The sequence below is a fragment of the Ammospiza caudacuta genome, chromosome 1, assembly GCF_027887145.1.
Source record: "Ammospiza caudacuta isolate bAmmCau1 chromosome 1, bAmmCau1.pri, whole genome shotgun sequence".
In the NCBI taxonomy this organism is placed as follows: Eukaryota; Metazoa; Chordata; class Aves; order Passeriformes; family Passerellidae; genus Ammospiza; species Ammospiza caudacuta.
The window spans coordinates 3,710,445-3,735,315 of NC_080593.1; the positions used below are offsets into that span (position 1 = coordinate 3,710,445).

General features: G+C 41.1%; 1 protein-coding gene across 1 annotated transcript in view; it reads right to left on the bottom strand.

Annotated features, from left to right (window-relative positions):
* Positions 1-24,871, bottom strand: part of ADCYAP1R1 (ADCYAP receptor type I) — a 148,374-nt gene that overhangs the window by 93,884 nt on the left and 29,619 nt on the right. Inside the window, exon 2 of the mRNA XM_058817877.1 lies at positions 20,823-20,971. Coding sequence (XP_058673860.1) covers positions 20,823-20,906 — 84 coding nt within the window. The 5' untranslated portion in view covers positions 20,907-20,971. The remainder of the gene's footprint in view (positions 1-20,822; positions 20,972-24,871) is intronic.

A 24,871-nucleotide genomic window follows, 5' to 3' on the forward strand; every position in this document is an offset into this window, starting at 1 on the left:
ATAAAATCAGAGGGTTTTGGGAAAGTTGTAAAAGATAGGCTTTAGAGACAGCAGAACTGTGATTAGAGCTAAGCAGTAGCCATGAGATTGGTCAGCAGAAAAATCATGTAAGAAGTAAAAAAGTGAAGACAAATAGAACAATGGTCTGTGTGTTAATGCTTGTCCAGAATAACTCCCTAAGCTACAGAAAAGTTTATCTAGTGAGATATTAGGGAGTTCTAAGCTTAATAATGGAGCTCTGTGCATTGTGTTTTAAGGTTTACAAGCAGGTATTGTATTCGAAATAAGCAAGCATTGTTTAACCAAAGGTGTGTGTGCTTATAGTGGTTGGATAGAACTACTGTCAATGTGCTTTTGCTTTGTGTGATTGGTCAAAAAACTTATAAAGTGAGTTATAACATTAAGTTCTTGATCTGCTGCCTGAGATGTGAGCTGATGGGATCTTGCTATTGTTATAACCACAGAATGAGACTGATCTGGAAAATAAAACAGCTCAAGGCACGTTCCTGGCTGTCCTGTCCCATTTGTGATTTGTACATAAACCTCAGCCAGCAATATGCAAATGGTATCCAAACTCCTGTGATTTCAGAACACTTCACACTGAGTGAAAGGGAAAAGCCATTGGGAACTCCTTCAATCCCAGCCACAAATGTACAATCTGCAGCAGGGCTTGGACACCACGCTTTAAACAAATTGTGCAGGGAAAAAATAAAATACCCAGCAGCAGAACACTCTGCCAGGAAAAGGCATTGATCCCTTACCAAGTGGCTGATGGAAATTTAAGATCTGGGAACCTTCTGACACTCCTGGAGAGATGCACATCCCAGTGCAGGTTAGAAAATAGCAGCAGCACAATCAACAGCTCCCTTCTCTCAGTGGATGCCTTCTGAAGTGAATGCTGGACAATAGAGGTGTTACACAACGAGGGGTAAAACTATTTTTGCATCTGCCTGAACTGGATTTTTGTAGCGTCACAGAATTATTGGATGGCTTACGTTGGGAGGGACTTTAGAGATATTTTCCCAATTTTCCTGTCTTGGGCAGGGACACCTTCCATTATCCCAGGGTGATCCAAGACCCGTCCAGCCTGGACTTGGACACTTCCAGGGATCCAGGGGCAGCCACAGACTCTCTGGGCACCTGTGCCAGGGCCTCAGCACCCTCACAGGGAACAATTCCATCTCAATATCCAATCTAAACCTGCTCCCTTTCAGTTTGAAGCCACTTCCCTTTGACCTGTCATCACATGTTCTTTTAAATAACCTCTCTGTATCTTTTTGCAAGCTCCCTTATCTTAGAAATCAGCTGTAAACCCCCTCTTGGAGCATTGTGAAGCATTCCCAGAATAGCTGAAGACTTCCATGGGAAGTATAATTTTGGATTAAACCAACATATCCATTTCCCCTATCTCTAATAGCAGGTGATGCTTCTCAAAGCATTCTAATGGCAGGATGAATCACTTTTCACTGGAAAAGTGATTAAAAATCCTGCTAGACATAATGTGCTTGAGATGAAACTAAGGGTTTAATAGCCCTCCTGATTGCTGATTTTATATTGCATAAAAATGGCTTTCTCTAGCAATTCCTGGGAATTTCCTCTCCAAAGATAAAATTCTGAAGTACAACTCCCAACAGTGCAGTTAGGATCTTTATTTTATTGCTTAGAGGACAACATCAGCCCGAAAAGCTGATAGCATTGCAATTTCTACTTATATTTTAAATTGTTCAAAAGAAAGGGAATTTAAGTGTTCAAATAAGGGTCTACTCCCTCACAAAGCTTTATGGGCAGATTCTCACTGCTCTGAGAGCTTTTAGCATGGAGCAAGATTGGGCCGCATGGCCTCACTGCAGGATATCAGGGCTGCAGGACTTGCAGATATCACTGACAACCTCTTCCAAGGACACTTTCCAGCTCCTTGCACAGGCTGTGGCAGGGCAGAGCTGTTGGCAAGAGAAGAGCCCAGCGTGGATCCAGGGTTTGGCCAAGTCTCTGTCGCAGCAAGAGATTTCCTGGCTGGGGGTTACAGGCAAGTCATGCAAATGTAAATTGCTGGAATTTGTGATTGACAAAGGAGGAAAAATAATTTTTTTTTTTTTCCTGTGTGGTCCTACTACTGCAGCCTCAGGTAACCATTTCAGATTTAGCACAGAAGTTCAGATTAATCAATTAATTAAAATGACTGGGGGGGGGGGGGCGGGGAAGCTGGGGGGTGGGATTTATGTTTTTTAACACATTGTGCCCGGCTGAGAAGTGAGGATTTCTATCAGCATAAATCTGGGATGAGATGTTGAGATTCAGCTGAACACCTGAAATGAGGGAGCTGAAATAGAAACACTTTAATTTCTGAGCAATCTGGGACACACTGTTCATACAATCTGTGGAACTGCTGATCCAGAGGGGTAAATCTTTAGGTTTACAATGATGTTGATTTTTCAGCTCCCAGATTTTCTCTATTAGATCAATCTGCTGCCTTGGCAAAATTACTGGTTACTCTGAACTCTGAAATTTCCACATAAACTCTGAATAGGGGGTTCCAGGTGATCCTTAAGAAGGTCCTGGAAAATACAGCTGTATTTTCTATCAGAAACAGATGGAAAGGCATCTCCTCCTCTCCTATTTTCTCCAGAGGATTTTCAGGAAAAGCACACCTTTTTCACTCTTTAGGCAGCACTGGCAACACAGGAATGTCCCCTGTTTAAAGCAGAGTCTGTATCAGCTGCCAGAGCAACCCAAAATCAATAGGATATGAAAGATAACCTAGAGCTTCACCCTTCCCTTCCTGGTCTACAGATTTTATGTTTAAAGCTTCAGTCTGTCCCACTCTTTGCCTTCACCCATCCCTGTCTCTGGTGGCTTTCTCTCAATGACGTCAACTATCACATGTGCCTTCCAGGGAGATCCATGGAAGCACAGCATAATTCATGTTGGAAGGGACCTCCAGAACCAACCAGAACAACTTTCCACTGGAAGCAGGAGCAGCAATGGAAATAGTTAATTCCAATTAACCAGTATAGGATTAATTGGACTTTTACCACCTGCGTTATGGAAAACTCTGAAGAAGTTTTGAAGACTGCACAACCTTGGTGGAAAGGTATCACTACAAGCCCTGGTCAAAAGTCTCTCTCCATCTCTCTTAGAGGTGGCATTCAAGCAATCCAGTTTAAGGGCAAGGAAAATTTTTACTTTAGGTTTTAAAAGGTGATGCAATCTCCGCCATGGGGGAAAAAAATAAATTTAAGCTAACAAACCAAACTAAACAAAAGACAAACAAATATTGCTGCAGGGGCAGCAATGGAAATAGTTAATTCCAATTAACCAATATAGGGTTAATTGGCTTTTTCCACCTGCATTTTGGAAAACTCTGAAGAAGTTCTGAAGACTGCACAACCTAGGTGGAATTAACTTGAGTGCTCACTTATTCTCAGAGTAAAAAGGATTCTCTCCAATATGAACCTCCCTTGTTTCAGGTTACACCAACATTCAGACACACATCACAATGAGAACCCTGGCTCTTTCCTCCTGATGCTTTCCTCATAATTACCACAAGGCTGCCACAGGGTTAGCCCTAATTTTCTCTCCTTCCACCTGGCAAAAAAAAGCCACATTTCCTCATCCTCTCCTCACAGGCAATCTCAGTGTCCCTCCTTTGAACTTGCTACAGCTGACTGCGGTATTTTATGCATTGAGAATCCTCAAACTGGATGCAATATTCCAGAAGCAGTAGATTTAGCTGAGATATTAGAAAGAAATTCTCTCCTGTGAGGGTGCTGAGGCCTTGGCCCAGGCGCCCAGAGAAGCTGTGGCTGCCCTGGATCCCTGGGAGTGTCCAAGGCCAGGTTGGATGGGGCTGGGAGCAATCTGGGACGGTGGAAGGTGTCCCTGCCCAGGACAGGGGGTGGAACTGGATGATCTTTAAGTTCCCCTCCATCCCAAACCGTTCTGTCATTCTGTGATGTACAACTGATCCATCAAGTGCTGAGTGGATGGGAATAAACGTTTCGTTGTATCTCCTGCCTTTGCTCTCTCTTAATCCAGCCCAGGACCCTGTTGGCCTTCTCTGCTTTCCTCAGGACCTGTGCAAAAGGTGCAGACTCAAGGTTCCCAAAAACTCTTGAGTATTTTTTTTCACACTGCAAAGAACTTTTGGGGACTTTCACTGAGGGAATCTGTGCTGGCATCAGGGCTCTCTCACTGGGGGGACATTGGGAAACAGAGAAGCTTTCAGGAGCTCTGCAGCTGTCGTGCCACTGGATGCCACGTTCGTTTGTAAAGCAAGCTCTTGTCATTACTTGTTATTATTTGTCCATTTATCCTTCGCTGCATTTAAACAAAACCCCGAAGAGAGAAGGTCCCTGACAGGAAATTTGTTTTGTGGAGGCTCCCAGCAAGTTCATGGAGCCCCGTCTGAGTCACACTTGGAACAGGAACGCGTTGATGAACAGCTTCGGGAGGCTGCAGAAACACTCTCCACACACACTTACCCTGCCCAGGGGAGGAAGCTTTGATTAATCTGCTAATTAAATTAAAGCTGTTTGCCCTCAGCTAGCAGACACACGTTCTTCCCTTTCTCTCCTCCCTGCAGGCAGCTCCAGTGGATGCCTCGTGCTGCAGCTCTTACTCCAATATTCCCCAAAGGGGCTCCGGGAATGGGGAGACCACTGGAGGAGGAAGGCAAAAAGCTCATTAGAGCAGTGGTAATTGGGAGTGCTTGAGTTTATTCTCAACTTCCCTCCTTCTCCTTTCAGCGCTCACAGACATTGGGTTGGGTATTGTGCTGAAGTGGAGGATGAAAAACAAATCGCTTCACAACTGGAAAAACCCCAAAGGAATCAAATCTTTGCACAAAAGGTTGTGCTTAGAGTTGTGTTCTCAGCCAGAACACAGCTTCTGTGTTCTTTCTCCTTCTTGTTTCTGGAAGGTTTCATCACTATTTTGCTGTGAAAACTCAAGGAGGGGATTAAAGCACATTTTTCTGAAGAAAAGAAGGGAGCAGACTGATGGGATGTCAGAGCACCAGCATGGAGCTCAGCTGAAGGGATCAGAAAGGAAAAGATGGGGCAGCCACAGCTTCTCTGGGCACCCTGTGCAAGGGCCTCCCCACCCTCACAGGGAAGAATTTCTTCCCAAAATCCCATCTAACCCTGCCCTCTGGCAGTTTGAAGCCATTCCCCCTTGTTCTATCACTACAAGCCCTTGTCAAGTCTCTCTCCAGCTCTCACAGAGGTAGCATTCAAGTCATCCAGTTTAAGGGTTAGGAAAATTTTTATTTTGAGATTTAAAAGGCGATGCAATCTCCTCCATGGGAAAAAAAAATAAGCAAACAAACCAAACCAAACCAAACCAAGAAAACAAGACAAACATACACACAAACAAAACCCTAGAAGAAAATAAACAAACAAAACCAAATAAAAATAGGGGGGGGAAAAGAAAAAAATAAGGAAGAAAAAAAGCTGAGATATATTAACACACTCCTGCAGGATGACAAAAGATACTAAAACAACTCATTTTTTTCCACAAAATTCTCTATTTTCTACAAAATAGAGAATTCCAACTTCCATACACTGTGATCTCTCAGTCTGGGTTTATATCACAGAGAGTGTTGCTCATGCCACTTTTATTAGGTGATCTAGCAAAGCAGAGTTCCTTCTTTTAGGGTTCCTGCCTATTGATGGGCACCTTATCTCTAATTTTAGGGCTGTCTCAGAGCTGTGGTGCTGAGGAGCATCAGGAAACACCTCTCATAGCAAAGTAATGCTTTGGACACTTCATTTTGATCAATATTTATGACTTAAGTTATCAGGGTGAAAAAAAAAGAGACAAGGAGACTTGCAGTGTCAGTGTTTGTGTCCTGCTGGTAACAAAAATGGGATGCCAAGGTGACTGGAGTGGCTGCAGATGCTGCACTGGTGGATCCCATCCCCATCCTCCTGCTTGGAAACTCTGATTTTTGCTTTATTTTTTCACCTTCAGCACCCCAGACTGTATAGGCCTGATGCCTCAGGTGTTGGGAGTTTAGTTCAAGCATGGCTTAAAGAAAAAGGCCATGAAGCCATGCAATTGAGAGAACAGTAAAAGGTAGTTGCGAAGCAGTTCCAAAAGCAGTTCCCAGGCTGATTTCTATAAACAATTAGACTCTCTCATGCATCACTCTATAAACAATAAGGTTCTCAGGCAGTCTTCCCATAACAAGTGTAACACCCTCTCTGGGTAAAGATGGCACCCTGGGAACAGATGTGGCAGTTTTGGGAACCTTTCATATCACAGTGGGAACACTGGTTTTGTTTTGTGTAAACAATTGTCGGTATTGTAAAACAAAAAGGAGTGGTTAGAGTTTTCTCTGTTAGCCTATCGTAAACCTGGATTTTGGAATATGCATGAAGTTAATTAACACTGTTATTTAATGTGACCGATCAATCAATAAATCGGAGTTCGATGCATTATAGGATGGTCGTCTCCCCTTCAATTCGACACTCAGCTTTAGCTTTTATATTTTTCACATTCTGTGCTGCTTTAGTGTGTGGGTCTGAGCTGCACATCAGGGCATGGTGAGCTCTGTGCACAGAGCAGGGAGACAAAACAATTCCTGCTCCAGCTGGGCACCAAGGACAAATGAGCCAAATCTCAGCCCAGGAGCACAAACCCCGTGGGCTGGAGAGAGAAAAACAAGCAGGGTGGGACTGCCTGGGCTAAAGCTGCAATGGGACAATGAACTGCAAGGTGCAAATGGAGCAGAACTGATCCCAGGGAGAGACCCCGGCAGCGCTCGTGCATTTTGGGGCCATTTTGGTTCATCTTGGGTGCAGCCCTGGCTGGGCTCTGGTGCTGCCCAAGGTGCATCCAAGGAGGCCTTTGAATAAATCCCTGCTTTATTCTTTAGCTCTGTCCAGCCTCTGCTCTAGGTCAGCCTGCACAAGGCATTAAGCCAGTGGAAGTAGTGGGCAGCTGGTCGAGCACCAGCATTTAAATATCTGGAAACAGCTCTTGAACAGAAACATTTCAATGCCATTCTCAGGAAACAACACCTCTGATGGTGCACAGTGGCCTCCTGACAGTGAATAACCAAACTCTAGGCAGATAAATCCCTGCCAGAGGAGTGATCAGTTCCACCAACACAATTCCCCCACTGATGCAGCAGAGGGGATTTGGTATGTTGGTAATTCATTTTTGTTTAACCACATGCAGCATTTCGGTCTTGGGCATCTGTAAGCTTTAAAATGACAATTTGATGCCATTTAATGATGCTCTGGACATCACTGAGAGTAGGAAGACACATTACCTGTTTTATAGTATTTGTCTCATTAAATCTTTTAATGTCTCCATTAATGCATATTAACAAATAATGACTTTCAGTGGGAGATTTGGCCTCTGTCTTTAACCCTATAATCTATATTATAGTATAATATTTATGTTTTATATATAATATATTTTTAGAGCCTGAGAACGTGCAGCTCTGAATTAGGATCATGCCTTGTGATCTGGATGCAGCACAAATGTGCCCCTCTCAAGGACATGCAGTGAGCAGGTGATGAAAAATAACTTTGGACCTCAATTCCCCATCCCTGACGTTCAAAATAAACAATAAAACCATAAAATTCTTTCAGAGACAACATAAAAAAGAGGCCCAGACTCACAGTCAGCAGGGACCTGTGCATTAGCCACAATAAAACCAAAAGAAGCAGTAATTAATTGCTGCCATTTTCACAGGGGCTGGAGAGACAGGGAAACACAATCACACCCAGTTCCTTTCTTCAATCACTAGAGCTGAACTCCAGAACATCTCAGACAAGGTGTGACAATTAGAGGGCTTTTCTTTTTACACATTATGAAAAATTCAGACACATACACCTCAATTCCTTTTCTGAGGAGTTGAGAGCAGCAGATGCAGGAGGAGAGCAGAGATGGAACAGAAAATGACTAGAAAAAACAGATGAAACCTCTGGTCCACATCACAGCCCTGGCAGAATATCCAGAAATGTTTCCTATTAACAGCTGGGGCCTTCCTATACCCTGGAAAATCTTCCCTGGCTGAAGTTGCCCCTGAACACTCCTGATTTTTATATTTTAAAAATTTTATTTATGAGATCCTCAAAATTTGAGGGTTTGGAAGGATAACCTACTGTGTAAAAATCTGGACTAGCATGGAGCAACATATTTCAGAGCAGTTCTTGCTGCCTGTGTGTTACACATCCAGCTCACTCTTTCTTTCCAAATTTTTTCTTTTTTTTTTCCTTTTCCTAACATTTTATGTCTTAATCTAATTAGTTACTATTGCTGTATCAAGAATACTCTGCCATTACAAACTGCAATTCAAAGTTCTCATGAACCACGATGTAAAAATGCCATTTATTACTTAATCCTGCAAAAAGTGCTTTTCCTAACCATGTGTGATTCCTTACCTGAATGCTTTGTTTCACATGGCATCAGGATAGGAGCATAAAAGTTGTGCAAAAATGAATTTATCTCCCATGCACTGCTCATGAGCCCTCCTTAGAAAACCCTACACATTTCCTGAGCTGAACCTGCAGGAGGTTTCAAAAAGTTCAGAAATGTTGAATATTACAGAATATTACAAAATAGCATTGCAGAATTACTAGAAACCGGACCAAACGAACCAAACCCAGCGCCAGATTGCTCACCCACCCTCAAATCCTTATTTTACTCCTACATCACTGCAGGGTAGGGTTTGATTTAAGGAGGGACAACGGGCAGGGATTGAGATGCTCTGGTGTTAGCAGCAGATCTCCCCCTTAAAGGGTGACTTCATTCCCAACAAACCAGCAGGGCTTGGCTGCCTTTCAGGCCCTGACAGATCAGCCACAGGTCTCGCTGTCAGAGCCTTGTCGTGACCCAGATTCTGCTCCAGCACCTCCTGCCTTTTGTGCCACACTGAAATCTCCCCAGGAAGAGGGAAATGTCACTAAATAAAAGGGTGGATTTGGTTAACCCGGCAGCACAAGTGTTGCTCTCAACTGTTACGGCAGCTAATCGGCATTTCATAAAAAGAATCATGAAAATTTTTTTAAAAAAAGTAAAAAGTTGTTGGTTTTTTCTTTTTTTCCGCAAAAAGTTAATGAAAAGACCTTTCTGAAGTGTTGGCAGGTACAGGGATATTGTGGATGCAGAGCTAGTGGAACTTGCCCAGGGTAGCAGAAGCCTCAGCTGTGCTGTTTGCAGCTGCCTGCAATGCACAGCCTTTGAAAATCACAGCCTTTTGCATATTTAAACAAGCGACAATTTTTCTTTTTCAAGAAAGGGGAAAAAAAAAAATAGGGTTTAGAGCCAAAGTATAAATGGCTGCAGCTCTGCATGACAGATAAGAAGTGCTGGCTGATATGTTCAAGCATCTCTTCCTAAATTTAATGTGCTAAAGGTGAGAAGTGTCAATGAGTTGGCACTCTGGAGAAAGAGGTGAGAGTTCTGCTGGGGTTTTTGTGCATGCCACATCAGTGGGGTCTGTCACACACATCTTTTATGGAAAATCCTTTCCTTAGGATTTTTCCTCCTGAGAAGCTGAGAAGCCTCAGGAACAAAATGGAAACATTGATTATCTGCTGCTGTGGAATGCAACAGGTGCATCTGGGATTGGTCTCATGTGGTTGTTTCTAATTAATGGCCAATCACAGCTGGCTCGGACAGAGAGCCGAGCCACAAACCTTTGTTATCATTCTTTTCTATTCTATTCTTAGCCAGCCTTCTGAGGAAATCCTTTCTTCTATTCTTTTAGTATAGTTTTAATATAATATATATAATAAAATAATAAATCAGCCTTCTGAAACATGGAGTCAGATCCTCATCTCTTCCCTCATTCTCAGACCCCTGTGAACACCACCACAGGGTCCCTGACTGTTGATTAAGAGACCCCAATCTTAGGTATTTGAGCTTTAAAATTCCAGATCCTACTTCATCTGTGACACGGAATTGCAGAATATCCTCGGTTGGAAGGAGCTCACAAGGTTCACTGAGTCCAGCTCCTCACCCTGCACAGGACACCCCAAAAAATCCCACCCCAAAAAATCCCACCAGGTGAGAAAATGGTCCAAAAGCTCCTTGAGCTTTGTTGGGCTTGGTGCCACCACAACTTGTGCTGGTGTTTGCAGGGATCCCAGGACAATGGAAGAGATGAGAATCTTGACTCCATGTTCCAGAAGACTGATTTATTATTTTATGATATATATTATGTTAAAAGAAAATTATATAATAAAACTATACTAAAAGAATAGAAGAAAGGATTTCATCAGAAGGCTCTAAAGGAATAGAAAAAAAATGAAAATAGAATCTTGTGACTGCTCACAGCCTCGACAGGGGAGCTTCCCTCAGTACAAGATAAGCTGCCCTAAAATACTGATTTTCATTCCCAAAGCATCATTTTGGGTTTTGTTAGCAGAGGTGCAGCAAAATATCCAGGGATACAAAAGAGAAAAGAAGTTTCATTTCTATCTTTGTATTCCCTAAATAAAATAGCTGCTGAATTCATGTTGTGACCATGTGAAAAACAATGGAAAATAAATTTTATTATTTTTTTGCCCCCATCTTCTGTTTTATTTCACAGGAAAAAAAAATCCTTTCATATCAAAATAAAATCAGCAAACAGCTGGACAAATAGAATAAACAAACTGCTGTGAAGGAGGAAAAAGTGTATAAATGCAAAAGTGAAGGCATTGCTTTGCAGAACACCCAGGGTGTCCCCAAGCTGCTCTGCCATGTGCTATCCATGGATTTTGGCGGTGACAATAATTTGGACACCAGGCCATGTGCAAAGAAATGTGTGGAAAAAGGCAGAAAAATAGGGATGTGCAATGAAATAATGACCTGAGGGCATCACATCCAACCAATGACATTTTTTAAGGGTTTCAGCTACAAAAGAGATGGAATACACAACCCAACATTCCCCTTATTAAAAAAAAAAAAAAAAATCATTTCAGGATACTGAAGACGTGAAACTCAGAATCTCTAAAAGGCAAGAAGAGTCAGCCAGAGCTCCTTAGCCTCACCACCCTAAAAAGGAAGAAATTCTTCCTAATATCCCATTTAATCTCCTCTTTTTCCATTTAAAGCCATCAACCCTTGTCCTAAGATGACCTCCAGTCTGGACACTCTTCTGTCTAATAAGTTTATTGAGTTTTTAATGAAATTTATCTTTTGTAAGGAAATAAGAAAAAATCTCTGCCCAAATATTCACGTGAAACTGTTAGAAATTTAATTTTTCTGAGATTGTGGTTCTTCTGTCAAATTCAGTTAAACTGACCCACAGCATTCAGGTTTGTAGGGTACATGGAGGAATAGAAAAATCAATTTATTTCCATATATGTGATCATATTAATTGCTGTCCCAAGGGTTTAAAAGCCCTTCAGCATCTTTCAAGCCATTCCCAATGATGCTGTACAAAATTCCTGGCTCTCCCACAGGTGCAGTTTATTGAGTTTCTTGTGGAATTTATCTTTCAGTGAGGAAATAAGAAAAAATCTCTGCCTAAACATTCACATTAAACTGTTAGAAATTCAATTTTTCTGAGAGTATGGTTCTTCTGTCAAATTCAGTTGAACTGACCCACAGCATTGAGTTTGCAGGGTACATGGAGGAATAGAAAAATCAATTTATTTCCATATATGTGACCATATTAGTTTCCTGTTCTAAGGGTTTAAAAGCCCTTCAGCATCTTTCCACCCATTCCCAATGATGCTGTACAAAATTCCTGGCTCTCCCACAGCTGCTCTGCAAATGAAGATTTCCTGGGAATTCCCAGAGCTGCAGCCACTTGTGGATGAACAGTAAATTCATCATTTTGGGGGGCAAACATTTTAAACTGAAAACACACAGTGAGAGTAAATGGCTATTTTAAATGAGGTGCAGTTTGTTCACCTGGTGTTCCTGAATGAGTTCAGACAAAATAAACAACACATCATGTCCAAAAGGCTTAGATATCACATATTTATGTTGCTGGCAGAGATGCTCAAATTGACTTAGATTGAAATTACATGAGAATTCAATTGCTGTTGCAGAGCAAATCTGGTATTTCTTTTATGTTTTTTAAATAATGGAGAAAATTAGCAGAGACCTAATAACTAAAACCAGCTCAGCCAGAGGGCAGCAGGAAAAAGAACATTTTAATATCTCTGAGGAAGTGGAAACAACTTGCTACCCTTGAGCTTTAGCATATCCTTAATCGAACCCAATCTTCATTTTGCATTATCTGTTATCTTGCAAGCCTTTGGCAAACAAGAAAGCATAAAGTAAATGTCTAAAAAACAGTTTTATGTCAAATATCAAAAATGTTCAGATGTGGCTATCAGGGAAGAAGAAAAGAAAAAACAAATTAAAATCTCTGGATTGCCCCTTCCCAAATATGCAATTATGAGTGGGTGAAAATTAAAATCTATGGATTTGCCCTTCCCAAATATGAAATTATCAGTGGGACTAACTGTTGTAGAAGTCTTCAAGCCCAAGGAAATCTAGGATTTAAGCCTTAATAACCCCTCAAAAACACATTTTGGTCACAGATTCTGAGCTGGAGAGAGACTGTGGGGCCAAAATCATTTGGAAAGAGGAGAGATCAGATAAAGTGTTTTCTTCTGTCTAAAACCCTTAGAGAATTAATATTCCCTTAGAGAATTTTGCGCTCCAAAAGGAGCCCACAGAACAAGAAAAGAGCACTGCAGAAATGTGTTGTTGGGAAGGGCAGGAACAGTAAAATCCTTCATCACTCTGAAGTCCTCCAGAGAAATCCAGATCCAGAGGAGGGTGGAAGAGTGAGGGCAGGCACTGAGCATGTACAAAGGTTGGGAAACCATAAAACTCCCCAGAATAAATTAAATCTGTATCAAAGATGTTCCTTGAGACTATTTTCCCTCAACATGTTGATGGGATTTACAGTCTAAACCATACTGATAGCCAAAAAACAACAACAACAACAACAAAAAAAACCTAAAAAACCCCACAAAAAAAAACATTAAAAAACCCAAACAAACAAACAAACAAACAAAAAAAACCCCAAAACCCCAAAACCAAAAACCACAAGCAATTGTTATTTGTTTCTTATTAAAAGAATTGAGGAGTGTTAAAAAGTGTTCATTTCCATATTGTTTCTTGTTTGAAGAACATAAGTATTCAGAAATCTCAGATGCAAAAAAAAAAAAAGGGGGAAAAGTGGTTTGAATTGAGATTGGATTCTTTGAACTCTATTGGAAGTAATAATTCTGTGAAAGTACTACAGAATATTTTTTAAATGTTGTTCTGTGGGGAAAATATTTTTTTTGGTATTGTTTAAAATAGATCATCTTTGGGTTTGGGGTGTTTTTATGATGATTCTGAAGTATTTAATGGATGCATTTATAGTATTTTTTTTAGTCCAGGCATAAAGATCCATTGGCATCTGCCCTCACTCATACAAGAACATACATTTAATATTGAATTTTAAAAATGTGTTCCTGGAACCAAGAGTAGTAAACAGCATTTGTGATAACCTTACAAACCTCCCCACCAAGATGAGTCACAAGATACTGAAAATTCAAGACAATCAATTGGGCAAGAGTGAGTTACTGCCATCTATTCCTGATGCACATAACATTTATTATACATGCCCAATAAAAATGAGAGTTCCAAAAAACTAAAGAGACCAAAGTTTAGTCTCAAATAATTTTTTTAGGGCCTTGCAGTAAAGAGAGCATCAGGGGGATTTTAGGATGGGTTTTACCAATGTCTATAGGTCTCAATCACTAAGTACAGAAGAATACGAAATATAGAAGAATCAAAATTATATATAAATATGGATTAACATCTTCATCTGAGGCTCTGGAACAGGTCCCCAGAGAAGCTGTGGCTGCCCCTGGATCCCTGGAAATGTCCAAGGCCAGGTTGGACAGGGCTTGGAGCACCCTGGGATGGGGGAAGGTGTCCCTGCCATGGAAGGGGTGGCACTGGATGGGCTTTAAGGTCACCTCCAACCCAACCATCCCTGGATTCTCTGATTCTAATCTGCATATCCAGAATTTAGAGGGCTAATTATGGTTCTAAGCGAATTTCCTGACTTATTTAGATGCGGAACTCAGCCCTAGCTCACACACAGAGGAAAGTTCAGAGTCAGCTCTGTTTCATCCATGGTGTCCTTTTACGCAGAACTGGCATGGCATGGCATACAAGAAAGGTATCATCAGATTTTGGTACAGATGGGACCCGCAGCCCCAAAATCTGCATTTCCACATGTGGAAAATGAATCTGAGAGAAACACAACTTTCCTGTCAGGAGCAAAGGTTTCCCTGGAGTGAGCAACTCAGCCCTGGCGCGGGGAAGCAGAGAAGGGTTTGTGGGGTTGGGTTCTGTGCCCTGGGGACTGCAGGGACAGGAACTTCAGGGTTTAGTGCTGGCAGGGCATTTTAAAGGGCCTCACAGAGGTTAAACAGCTGGCAGGTTGAACAACCAGGTTGTTGTTATTCCTTTGGACATCAGTTTTGGGGCTTTTGTGGGTGAAAGGGTCTGACAGGATGTGCTTGGAGGAAAGCACTATATAAACAGTTTTTTTTCCAGGAATATTGTGGAGTCCAAGACGACTTTCAATTACTCCAGTTATTTTAAAAGTCGCGTCCACTCCCTTGGTAGAAAACTGGAAAATCTGCGTGACAGGGAAGTGCCAGTTTGAGGTCAGGAGCACAGCACATTGGAATCCTGGCAAACTCTGCTTTCCCAACCCCACAGCTGGGCTCAGACCATCTTTGGGAGTTTGGCCTGCAGAGTCTGTGGGGTCCCCACCTGCTCGCCCAGGAAGGGTTCCAGCATCACCCCCTGACCCCCAGGCAGCACCCAAATTCACTCTGAGAAGCAGCAGGGTTCATTTCACAGATTGGGAAAAATCTCTTTATTGCAAGCCCTGCTGAGAGGGGCAGGAGGGAATACAAGAGGCAAATCCCTGATAGAGGAATAGTGCTGTAAATGGGATTTTTTTCATAGTTTTGTCCTCTCCTCCTGCTTTTTTGCTCCCATTTCCCCCTGCTCTCCATGCAGCTTTGGTTCTGCATCACAGCTCTCTCCTCAAGAAATCCTCCTGGGCTGCTGAGTCAGTAAACCCAAGGAATTGCAGGCAGCACTTTTGTAAGTCTAGAGACTTGAAAACTATCCCTCCAGGAGCTGGGTATTAACAGCTGAACAACACAAAAAAATCACTGATTCTGATTTGATTTTATTTTTCTTACAACCTCCATTTTAAAGAACTCTTTCTAATTCCCCATTTGTTATTTGTCTGCTCATCCAACCCTCCTGCAAGCTCGTGAATGCAAAACCAGCAGGGGAAAAAAAATCACAATGATTAATGCCTTTAAATCAGTTTTGTCATCATTTTATTTGCCTCTCACAGAAATTATTGCTGCTTCCAGAGGGTAAAAAATGGAAAATTTAATATAAAACAGGGCAAGTACTTTTTGCTTTGTTACCTGCTGCTTTGCATTTCTAAGACTGAGATACTTTGTCTGTCCAAAGGAAAGTTGTGGTAGATATTTGTGTTTGTTCACAGTGTTGTGAACCACATTTGGGTAGAATATGTGTATTTTTAGACTTTTTTCTCCTCCTGCCATTCATCTTTTGTGCAAATCAGCTTAAAGAGCTTAAAAATCTACAAGACCAGGTTGGACAGGGCTCTGAAAATCTTGGTTTAGTGAGAGGTGTTCCTGCCCAGGATCCCTGACCTTTAAGGTCCCTTCCAACAGAAACCATCTTATAATTCTATAAAAAACATTTTAAAATTTTTACATTTTAACCAGGTTTCTTTCTTTAGCTTCTGCAATAATCCTGACTTCAGGAATGTAAAAACACTGAGTTTCTCAGAAAAAATTCTACAGAGACTCAGAGCTATGGCAGGAGGAAATCCCACTCTCACTCTGGCACTCTCTGTAAGCTCCTATCCCACCTAACTAACATGGGAACAACCATCTGGGACTTGAAATCCTAATTTTTGTGCCCCTGGAATATCCTTGAAGTTGGTTGGTAGCAAGGCCTCTGTGGTTTGGCCACGCTGATTTTCTCAGATGATTCTTTTGTGATACCAGAATTCTGAACCTTCTCTTTGGAACTGTTTTACCCGGTATTACACATCCAAAGATTTTGGCTTTTTCTCTTTTAAACAAGCCTTTTAAGAGGTTGCTATTTTCTCCAGCTCGCCCCCAGCACCAGCTCCTCCTATAAAAATGGAAAAGCTCCAGCAGCATTAATGCCTTGGTTAGCTGAGCCTTTATCTCCTATGGAGAACATTCCCAGCAGTCCCCAGGCTGTGTTTGTATATAAAATATTTATCTTTTCTTTACATAAATAACAGGGAAGCCTCATGCAACTCTGCATTGTGTTTGAGAAACCTGCAGTCCTACAGAGAGCTTGACTTCTCTAACAGGGTTATGAGATGCTACAAATCACCAGGCAGGTAAACTCATTAAAAGCTCTCTCATTAAGCCCTGGAATGGAAAAAATGGTTTGCTTAAAGAGCAGGGACCAATCCAAGCTTTTCTGTCTGTGCCTGAGGAGTCTCATGTTTGGGCTGGGCTTAAAAGCATTGCAGGCTTGGAGAGAAACTCGTAGAATATTGTGTCTGAAATACACTGTGCCTCATCTTTTAAAAATAACAGAGGCTGGAAGGTGGATGATTCTATTTGAAGGCAGCCTGGCACTGGCAGTGACAGCCAGGGATGAATAATGGAGATACAGAGAGTTCTCTGCTCCGCAGCCTCGACACACCCTGGGAAAATGGAGAAATGTTCCCCCCTGCAGCAAACAGGGGCTGAGCAAACACTTGAGCTCCTCTCCTCAGCTCTTCATGAATTACTTAACTCCCATCAGATCCAGTTTCATTCTCTGCCCTCTGAGGTGCTGCCTCCAAATCATCTGTGTTTGCCCACCTGACTCTCACTCAGAGATCACACTTCAGTGTTGTTACACAAGAGGCATCACTTGCACCTTCCCTTTTCCATATTTCTCTCTTTTTTTTAAGGGAGAATTTTCACAGACATCTTTCATGCAAAATCATTTCCTCAGGATTTTTCCTCCTGAGAAGCTGAGAGGCCTCAGGAACAAAATGTAAACATTGATTATCTGCTGCTGTGGAATGCAACAGGTGCATCTGGGATTGGCCCATGTTGGATGTTTGTAATTAAGCTGGCTCAGACTCTCTGTCCAACCACAAACCTTTGTTATCATTCTTTCTTTTTCTATTCTTAGCCAGCCTTCTGATGAAATCCTTTCTTCTATTCTTTTAGTATAGCTTTAATGTAATATATATCATAAAATAATAAATCAGCCTTCTGAAACATGGAGTCAGATCCTCATCTCCTCCCTCAACCCGAGAACACCATCAAAGAGAACTTTTCCCCCAGCTGATCAAACATTACCCAGAATATTCTGCCACTGGAAACGTTTAAGTGTAGCAATATTAAATACGTACCCACAAGAAATTCCAAGTATTAGGTAAAGAAATGCATCCGATGGAATTATTCTGGACAGTTAGAACACCTGCATTGCAGTTACATTTAAAATTCAGTTCATACACCAAGCCAACTTTGTGAGTCATGAAACTCATTGTTTTCTCAAGTACATTTGGAACCAGACAAAGGAATGATGGTTTGGGATCCTTTCTTCTCCATAATTTTATGATGACTTTTGTTAATATTTTCCAATTAAAAAAAAAAAAAAAAACCAAACCAATAACACATAGCCTGATGTTATCACAGATGAATGGAATGCAAAGTCAATCCAAATGCCAGTCAGAAAAGTCATAATGCCAAAAAAATGACATGATGGAATCCTAGAAAGGTTTGGGTTGGAAGGGACCTCAAAGATCATCCAGTTCCAACCCCCTGCCATGGACAGGGACTCCTCCCACTATCCTAGGATGTTCAGTTTCATGCCAAGCAAAGAATGAAAATTACTGGGAAGAGCTGAGACAGAAGAAATGGGTTAAAACCAGCTAAGACAGCAATATAGGCACTTAAATCTAGGAAAGCACATAAATGGCAGAAAAAAGTAAAGTTCAAGAATTCCTATAAAGGCCTTGCAGGTATCATGGTGCCTTCAGTCCTGAGGGGTTCATAGAGTAGGTTAATGCAGAACAGCTTTTGTGGAAAGCACATGAAAAACTGAATCACCCTTGACTCTGCCACTTAGAACTGGCTTAAAATGCTCATTTCTAATTATTTCTTAGCACATTATATCCTTTTTGTCTGGTCAGAGCCTATACTTGAAGCCACCTAGAATTTCCCATTCATACTTGGTTCTCTTTTTGTCTTTTCTTGATTTGTTTATGGATGTGGACATCAGTTTTGGGGCTTTTGGGGGTTAAATGGGTCTGACCAGATGTGCTTGGAGGAAACCACTTTACAAACAGTATTTTTCCAGGAACATTGTTGAGTCTAAATGACTTTCAATTACTCCAATTGTTTTAAAAGTCACATCCACTCCCTTGGTAGAAAATTGGAAAATCTGCATGACGGAGAAGTGCCAGTTTGAGGTCAGGAGCACAGCACATTGCAGATGGTTCACAGGGAAAGGGTGTGCCCCAGTGGAGAGAAATGTGTTACCACAAGAACTGCGAAAAAAATGACAGCAAGGGAAGAAACAGAAATAACATTATATCATTCCTGAAATCTGGCTTCTGAAAAGAAATGTAACGATTCAATGAGAAATGAATACTTATACACAAATTATTGTGTAATCTCTGTGGTGAGCAAACACACAAATTCACATGTTTTAAATGGTTAACTTTAATGTCTGGATTCCTGCAAAAGACTGCAGTAAAACCTTATAATCATAAAAAAAATCACAAACTTTGCAGAAGCAGCAAAAAAAAAGCAGGGTTTTTTTTTTTTTTTTTCTTATTAGCTCTGGTTTGCTATTTGGTATTTCATTAAGAACTGCTCTTTCCACAAGCTGGAGCTGATCACTAATTATCCAGCTCAGCAACCACAGTGATGTCCTGAAACGTGAGCAATTGGGAATTTGCTGTCCTTCTCCATCTGCCAGGAAGGTCACCCATCTCAGAGCTCAAGAGATTTGTTCATTTATTTCCCTTAATTAAAAACTGCTCACCTCTAAATAACAAGACACCTTTCAAGAGTCTCGAGCCGAGCACTGAAAATACTGAAATATTGAAGGCTGTTGGTCATTTAACAAAAATGCCTTTTGTCTTTTGATCATTTAATTATTTTGGTTGCAGTCTGAAAAAATATGCTTGCATGGCCAGGAATTCAGCTTTCCAGTTTCTCCCAGCAGGATCCATGTCATCAACACTTCTATGTCCAAAACCAGCATCTGAATTTGAGCTAAACTCCTTTTATAATCAGGAATCTCACAGTACCTAAACCAGATTAAATTTGGGGGGGTTTCTCCCCATTAACTTAGATAGAAATGTATTATAAAAATTAATCATACTCAGTTTTTAATAAGTAATCATTTCTACCTGAGTGGGAAATCAAAGGAAAAGTCACAGGAGCCATGCTCTAGATAAAAATTCCAAGGTCATATATTTATACGTAAAGGACTGTATTATTTGGATGAACACAACTATGGTACCAGTTCCAACCCAATTCTGCAGAATTTAGCTGAATTATGCCACGTTTCAGATGTGCAGTGAAATGGACTCTAAATAAGAGCCAGAAGGAAAGAAAATGTATTTTTGTGTGCCAAAGTAAAACCAAGTTCTCTGTGCTGCCTGCTATGCATTGTAGAAGACAGGCCACATAATTGACACACAAAAGCAAAAAACTCTGCAAAAACTGCTGAAAGATGCTCTGGTCACACCAGCATCACAATAAACAGCTGTCATTTAAAAATAAAACCCACTAAATGTCATGAATTTTTTCAAATACTGACTCTTAAAGTGCACAAATGTGAAAATATTCTGTGTATTAAGCAAGTGTAAAGCATTTGCATGGAAGTTGTAGAAGGCTCTGTGGGGGAATGAGCTGGAGGATGGAAATCCTGGTGCTGTTTGTCACTGAATCCCTGTGAGCAATGCTCCTGGAGAAGAGCTGAAAAGCACATTTGTGAGCAATGGTTTAACACAGAATTGTACTGAATGCAACAACAGGTTATTGCAGGGCTTGTGTACGAATCCTCACAGCTACAAAGAGAAAAAAAATATCTTTTTTCAGTGGTTTTGTGGCTGTTTTGTGAGGAGAGGTGCAGTCACTGTGTGTGGGGACAACGGAGAGGGAGAGTTACAATTCCCAGATGTGTTAACACAGAGTTATTAATGGAAGAGCACGTTGTTTAGCAAGTAAAGACTTGTGGGGAAAATTAATCCCTGTCATCTTCATAAAGAGTTGAATATCTTCAGAAGGATGATGGATGACTTTAAGTGCCTTTAGTATCTTTAGAGGCCCATTTGTATTGTTTCTTAAAATTGCTCCTCTCAAAATGGAGGCCGCCAAAAGCACTGCCTGGAATATCTCAAAGTTTAGGTTTCATAGAAGGGGATAAAGGGAATATTTAATTTTATCCCTCTGTCTGGAAATAAAAATATTTTTAAACCAATGGATTTGAAACAGAAGACATACTGTGTTTTTTGGTTTTTTTTGTTCGGTTTTTTCTAATTATGACTTTATTTTGTTTTGAATCTTGGTTAAAAACAGTGAACAAATGCCCTCAAGGGATGGACTTGCCCTTCTCAGGATGAGCAATGATCGCAGCCCTAATTCATTAACAAAGGAGGCTGGAAAAGTCTTAACCCAAACTATGAGACCACCCAGAAAAATCCAGAATCAGTGGCAGCAGCAGATCCTTCCTTCTTGTCAAATGCTGGCCTGGAGAACATGGATTTGTATCAGAATAATGCAAATAAAATCATTTTTCCTTACCACAGGAAGCAATACGAGGCTGAAGAAGCAGACCTTCCAGTTGATGGCCATCTTCTCTCCTAATTTTGGACAAGTTTTGTCCATTAACACTGAGATTAGGACTGAAGCAAAGGCTCTGCTGATATTTTGAGGTCTTCACATCAAGATCTCTGCAACAAAAGAGAGAAATTATTATAAATATGTAAACCACAGAGAGAATGAAAAAGAAATGGACAGAAAACAGAGAACCCAACACTTGAACTGCAAGTGGCACTTATAAGAGATCAACAAGGCTTTTGCAGATGTTAAAGGTGGTCTTGGATATCTAATTTTAAGGCAAAAAGTGATCAGTAACTTGTGTCAAAGAAATGCTGGAATAGGTTCTGTAGCGGCAAGCACCTAAATTGTACCCAGGAGAGGAGCAAGGGTGTATTATTTAGAACAAGAAAAAAGAACTTTCTGCTTCATCTCTGAAGTTGTGGTTCACACTTCATCATTTTCAGTGGTGTCTTAAAGGCAAAACTGGGGGCTTTTTAGGGGCCTGGTTCCCAATATAGTTTGTCCAGATAACAAAATCCATTGCTAGACTCGTTAATAACCTGTTAATAGGCTTGTTAATAACCTGTTAATAGGCTTGTTAATAACTTTTCTGAGAACTTGGCAGTAGGGGGCAAAAGAATGAACCGTAGTCTCAGGCTAAAGATTCGTCCCAGGACATAATCAGGAATGATTTATATGAACAACAATGTCATCCATATCTGTGATTTCCATTGCTTGACCTCTGCCTTGAAAGAATTGAGGACTGGCGGGAATGTGGTTTAAGATCTGGATTTATTTCTCATTATCCTACTTTGATTTGTAAAGGAATGATTTGTAAAATAACTTTTAGACCCAAAGGACACTCAAGTTTTATACTGACACTCAAGTTTTATACAGACTGCAACACACTGCCAGGACATCAGCATTTAGAAAGGAGAGAGTCTTTCAATTAAAAAAATAAAAGAGGAAAATTAATCTCTCTCTAAATTTTGGGAGAACAATGATTCATTAAATTCACTCTAAACTGATCTGTTTTCTCCTATCCTCACTTGATCAGTCACTCACGCTCTGTTCTGGCACTGAATTTAATTACTTAACTGTATTTCGGATGGTTTATCAAATAATGAGCAATGGATAAGATCTCAGCTGAGGAGGACAGCAAACATCCCCGGTGACATTCAGCCCTGAGGACCTGGAATTCCATTAACAGCAGCAAGACAAAAACAGACAGAGGCATTAGCAGCCACTGGGTTTGAAATTATTTCCTGATCATTTGCACTCCTGTGTGCAGCTCAGCCCAGAAGAGCCAGAGAGGGGTGGGGAGGTTGGATTCTGCCCTTTCATTCTGTAATTCATCAGGAAATGATCAAAATGCAGTGGAAGGGTGGGAGATCGACGGGCACATAGAGATGCCCTGGGGGAAAAGGGGTGACTTTTAGAACACCTTTTTACTTTAACCTGGCAATTTCTAGGTTTGAAAAGTAGAGGGTGACTGTTTTCTGTCTTGTCTGAGTGTCAAAGGAGCCTCTAAAGAGACAACAGGAACATCTGCAAACCATTCCATGGCTTTTCTCTCACATATTGCAGGGAAAATAAAAGACTACACTTCATTTTTTGCCTTCAAGGTAGTCATGGAAACCTGCACCAAACACTGGGCTGAGGCCTTGGTGTCATCCAGGGAGACTGGAGTGTTTATTAGGGAATAACAGCTTCCAGAACTTCTGCCCTGGACCTGCAGCAGAACCTTTTATAATGTTGAGCTCGTCCTGTCACGTATATTATACATACATTCAGAGTCTACTTATTACTAATTAAAGGCTACTTATCTCTATTATCAATTAAAAGGTATCTCCATCACCAGTTAAAGCCCAGCTAGTTCCCCAATAACTATCACCTATGTTATACTAGAAAAATAAACCTTTTTAAAATATATAGGTAATGCTGATAAAGCATTACCACTCAGTGTTGAGAAAAAGAAATAATTATATCAGTACTGGATTTGGAAGGGAAGCCTGAATGATTATATTTTCTTCTGATGTCACTGGTTGATAAATCCCATAATTTCATTACTGATGCTTCATGTGGTTGTTTTATCTCCCACTGTAATTAAAGTTAGTGAAGTCAGAAGAGCCAATAACAGAGGGGTTGCACCTTTCACTTATGGATAAACAGTTCCTCAAAACAATCTTCCATTATCTCTGGTGGAACAGAAGGTCTGTAGAAGTGTCTGAGACAGAAAATCAGCTGATTTTTGCTAAAACAGAATGGGTTTCAGGGGTTTACTTCAAGCATGGTTGATATACAAGAAGAAAAAAGAAAAATAACATTGTTCTGGTCACCTAGTGTCTTAAGGAAATAATTCATCCCCTCTGAAGGTGAATTCATTTGTCCACTGGAAACACTTTCAGTGCCACAGCAGATTCTTTATGAAAGCATCTGAGTTGCTTCAAGGGCAGGTTGGAAAAGCTCTGACAAAACTTGTTCTGCTGCAAGCCCCCATTTCTTTCTCCATCTAAAAAGGTCTCTGGAAGCTGGTGAGGACAGTTCCTCCATGAGAAGCCCATAGGTGCACAATCTGATGTCCATAATGAACAAAACCCCACAGTGAGACCTTTCAAGGTACCATGGGACTACTCCCAGGGAGGCATAAAAAGTTAATAAATCACTTCTCAAAAGGATAAAAAAGTCCCCTTATCAAATATGGGTGAAATTGTTATACAGCATCACAGAGTGCACCCTCTGGATGAATGAAGTTGAGGAACTTTTCTGATGAATGAAAGAATTTTTTGTGGCTTTCCAAGGCAGTTATGAGCTCTTACTGAGATCTCACGCAAAATAAGCCACCTGATCTGCTGGGCTCCTTCCTGTGGTCCTCTGGGACGTGTGACAAAGGTTTGAAAGGAAACCAACACATTTCAAAATGACCCACAACGGTTTAGACCAGTGATGATCAAATGGGAATTCATCACTTAATTCATCTCACTTCAGTGTCCAGGGCCTTCTATCCCATCCTCTTCCTGCCCCATGACCAAGCTCCTGCCCAGGTGAGGAAATCTGAAAGCTTCTGACAACGTGCAGGAGAAATTGAGGTTTTGCAGACTCAATACTGTCACAGATATCTTTTATGAAAAATCCTTTCCTTAGGATTTTTTCTCCTGAGAAGCTAAGAGGTCTCAGGAACAAAATGTAAACATTGATTACCTGTTGCTGTGGAATGCAACAGGTGCATCTGTGATTGGGCTCATGGGGTTGTTTCTAATTAATGGCCAATCACAGTCAGCTGGCTCGGACTCTGTCCAAGACAGAAGCTTTTGTTATTCATTCTTTCTTTTTCTATTCTCAGCTAGCCTTCTGATGAAATCCTTTCTTCTATTCTTTTAGTATAGTTTTAAAATAATAAAGAAAATAATAAATCAGCCTTCTGAAACAGGGAGTCAGATCCTCATCTCTTCCCTCATCCTAAGATCCCTGTGAACACGGTCACAGAATACATTTCAGAAAAATCAACCATCCCACGCACAGTAAATCCAGTGCTTCTTAGAGACATGAAGAACATTTCCCTATGAAGAATAAACACAGGTGGAGAATTACTGGGTGCAAAATATATGAACAGGCGATTATGAACTCCTAGAATGGCTGGGGTTGGAAGGAACCTTAAAGATCATCATTCCAACCTCCTGCCATGGACAGGGCCACCTTCCACTAGTTCAGATTTCTGGCCTTGGACACCACAACCTCTCTGGGCAGCCTGTTCTAGTGCAACCCAACATCACAGTAAAGAAATTATTCCTAATATCTAATCTCAATCACCTTCCTCTAATTTAAGGCCATTCCCCGTTGGACTTTCACGGCACAAAAAGTTCCTCTTCAGACTTCTTTTAACCCTTTTAGGCATTGGAAGGTGCCCTGAGGTCTCCCTGGAGCCTTCTCTCCTCCAGGATGAACAGTCCCAACTCTCAGCCTGAATTCACAGGAGAGGTGTTCCAGCCCCCTGACCAGCTCTCCTGAGGGCTGGAACACCTTTCATTATG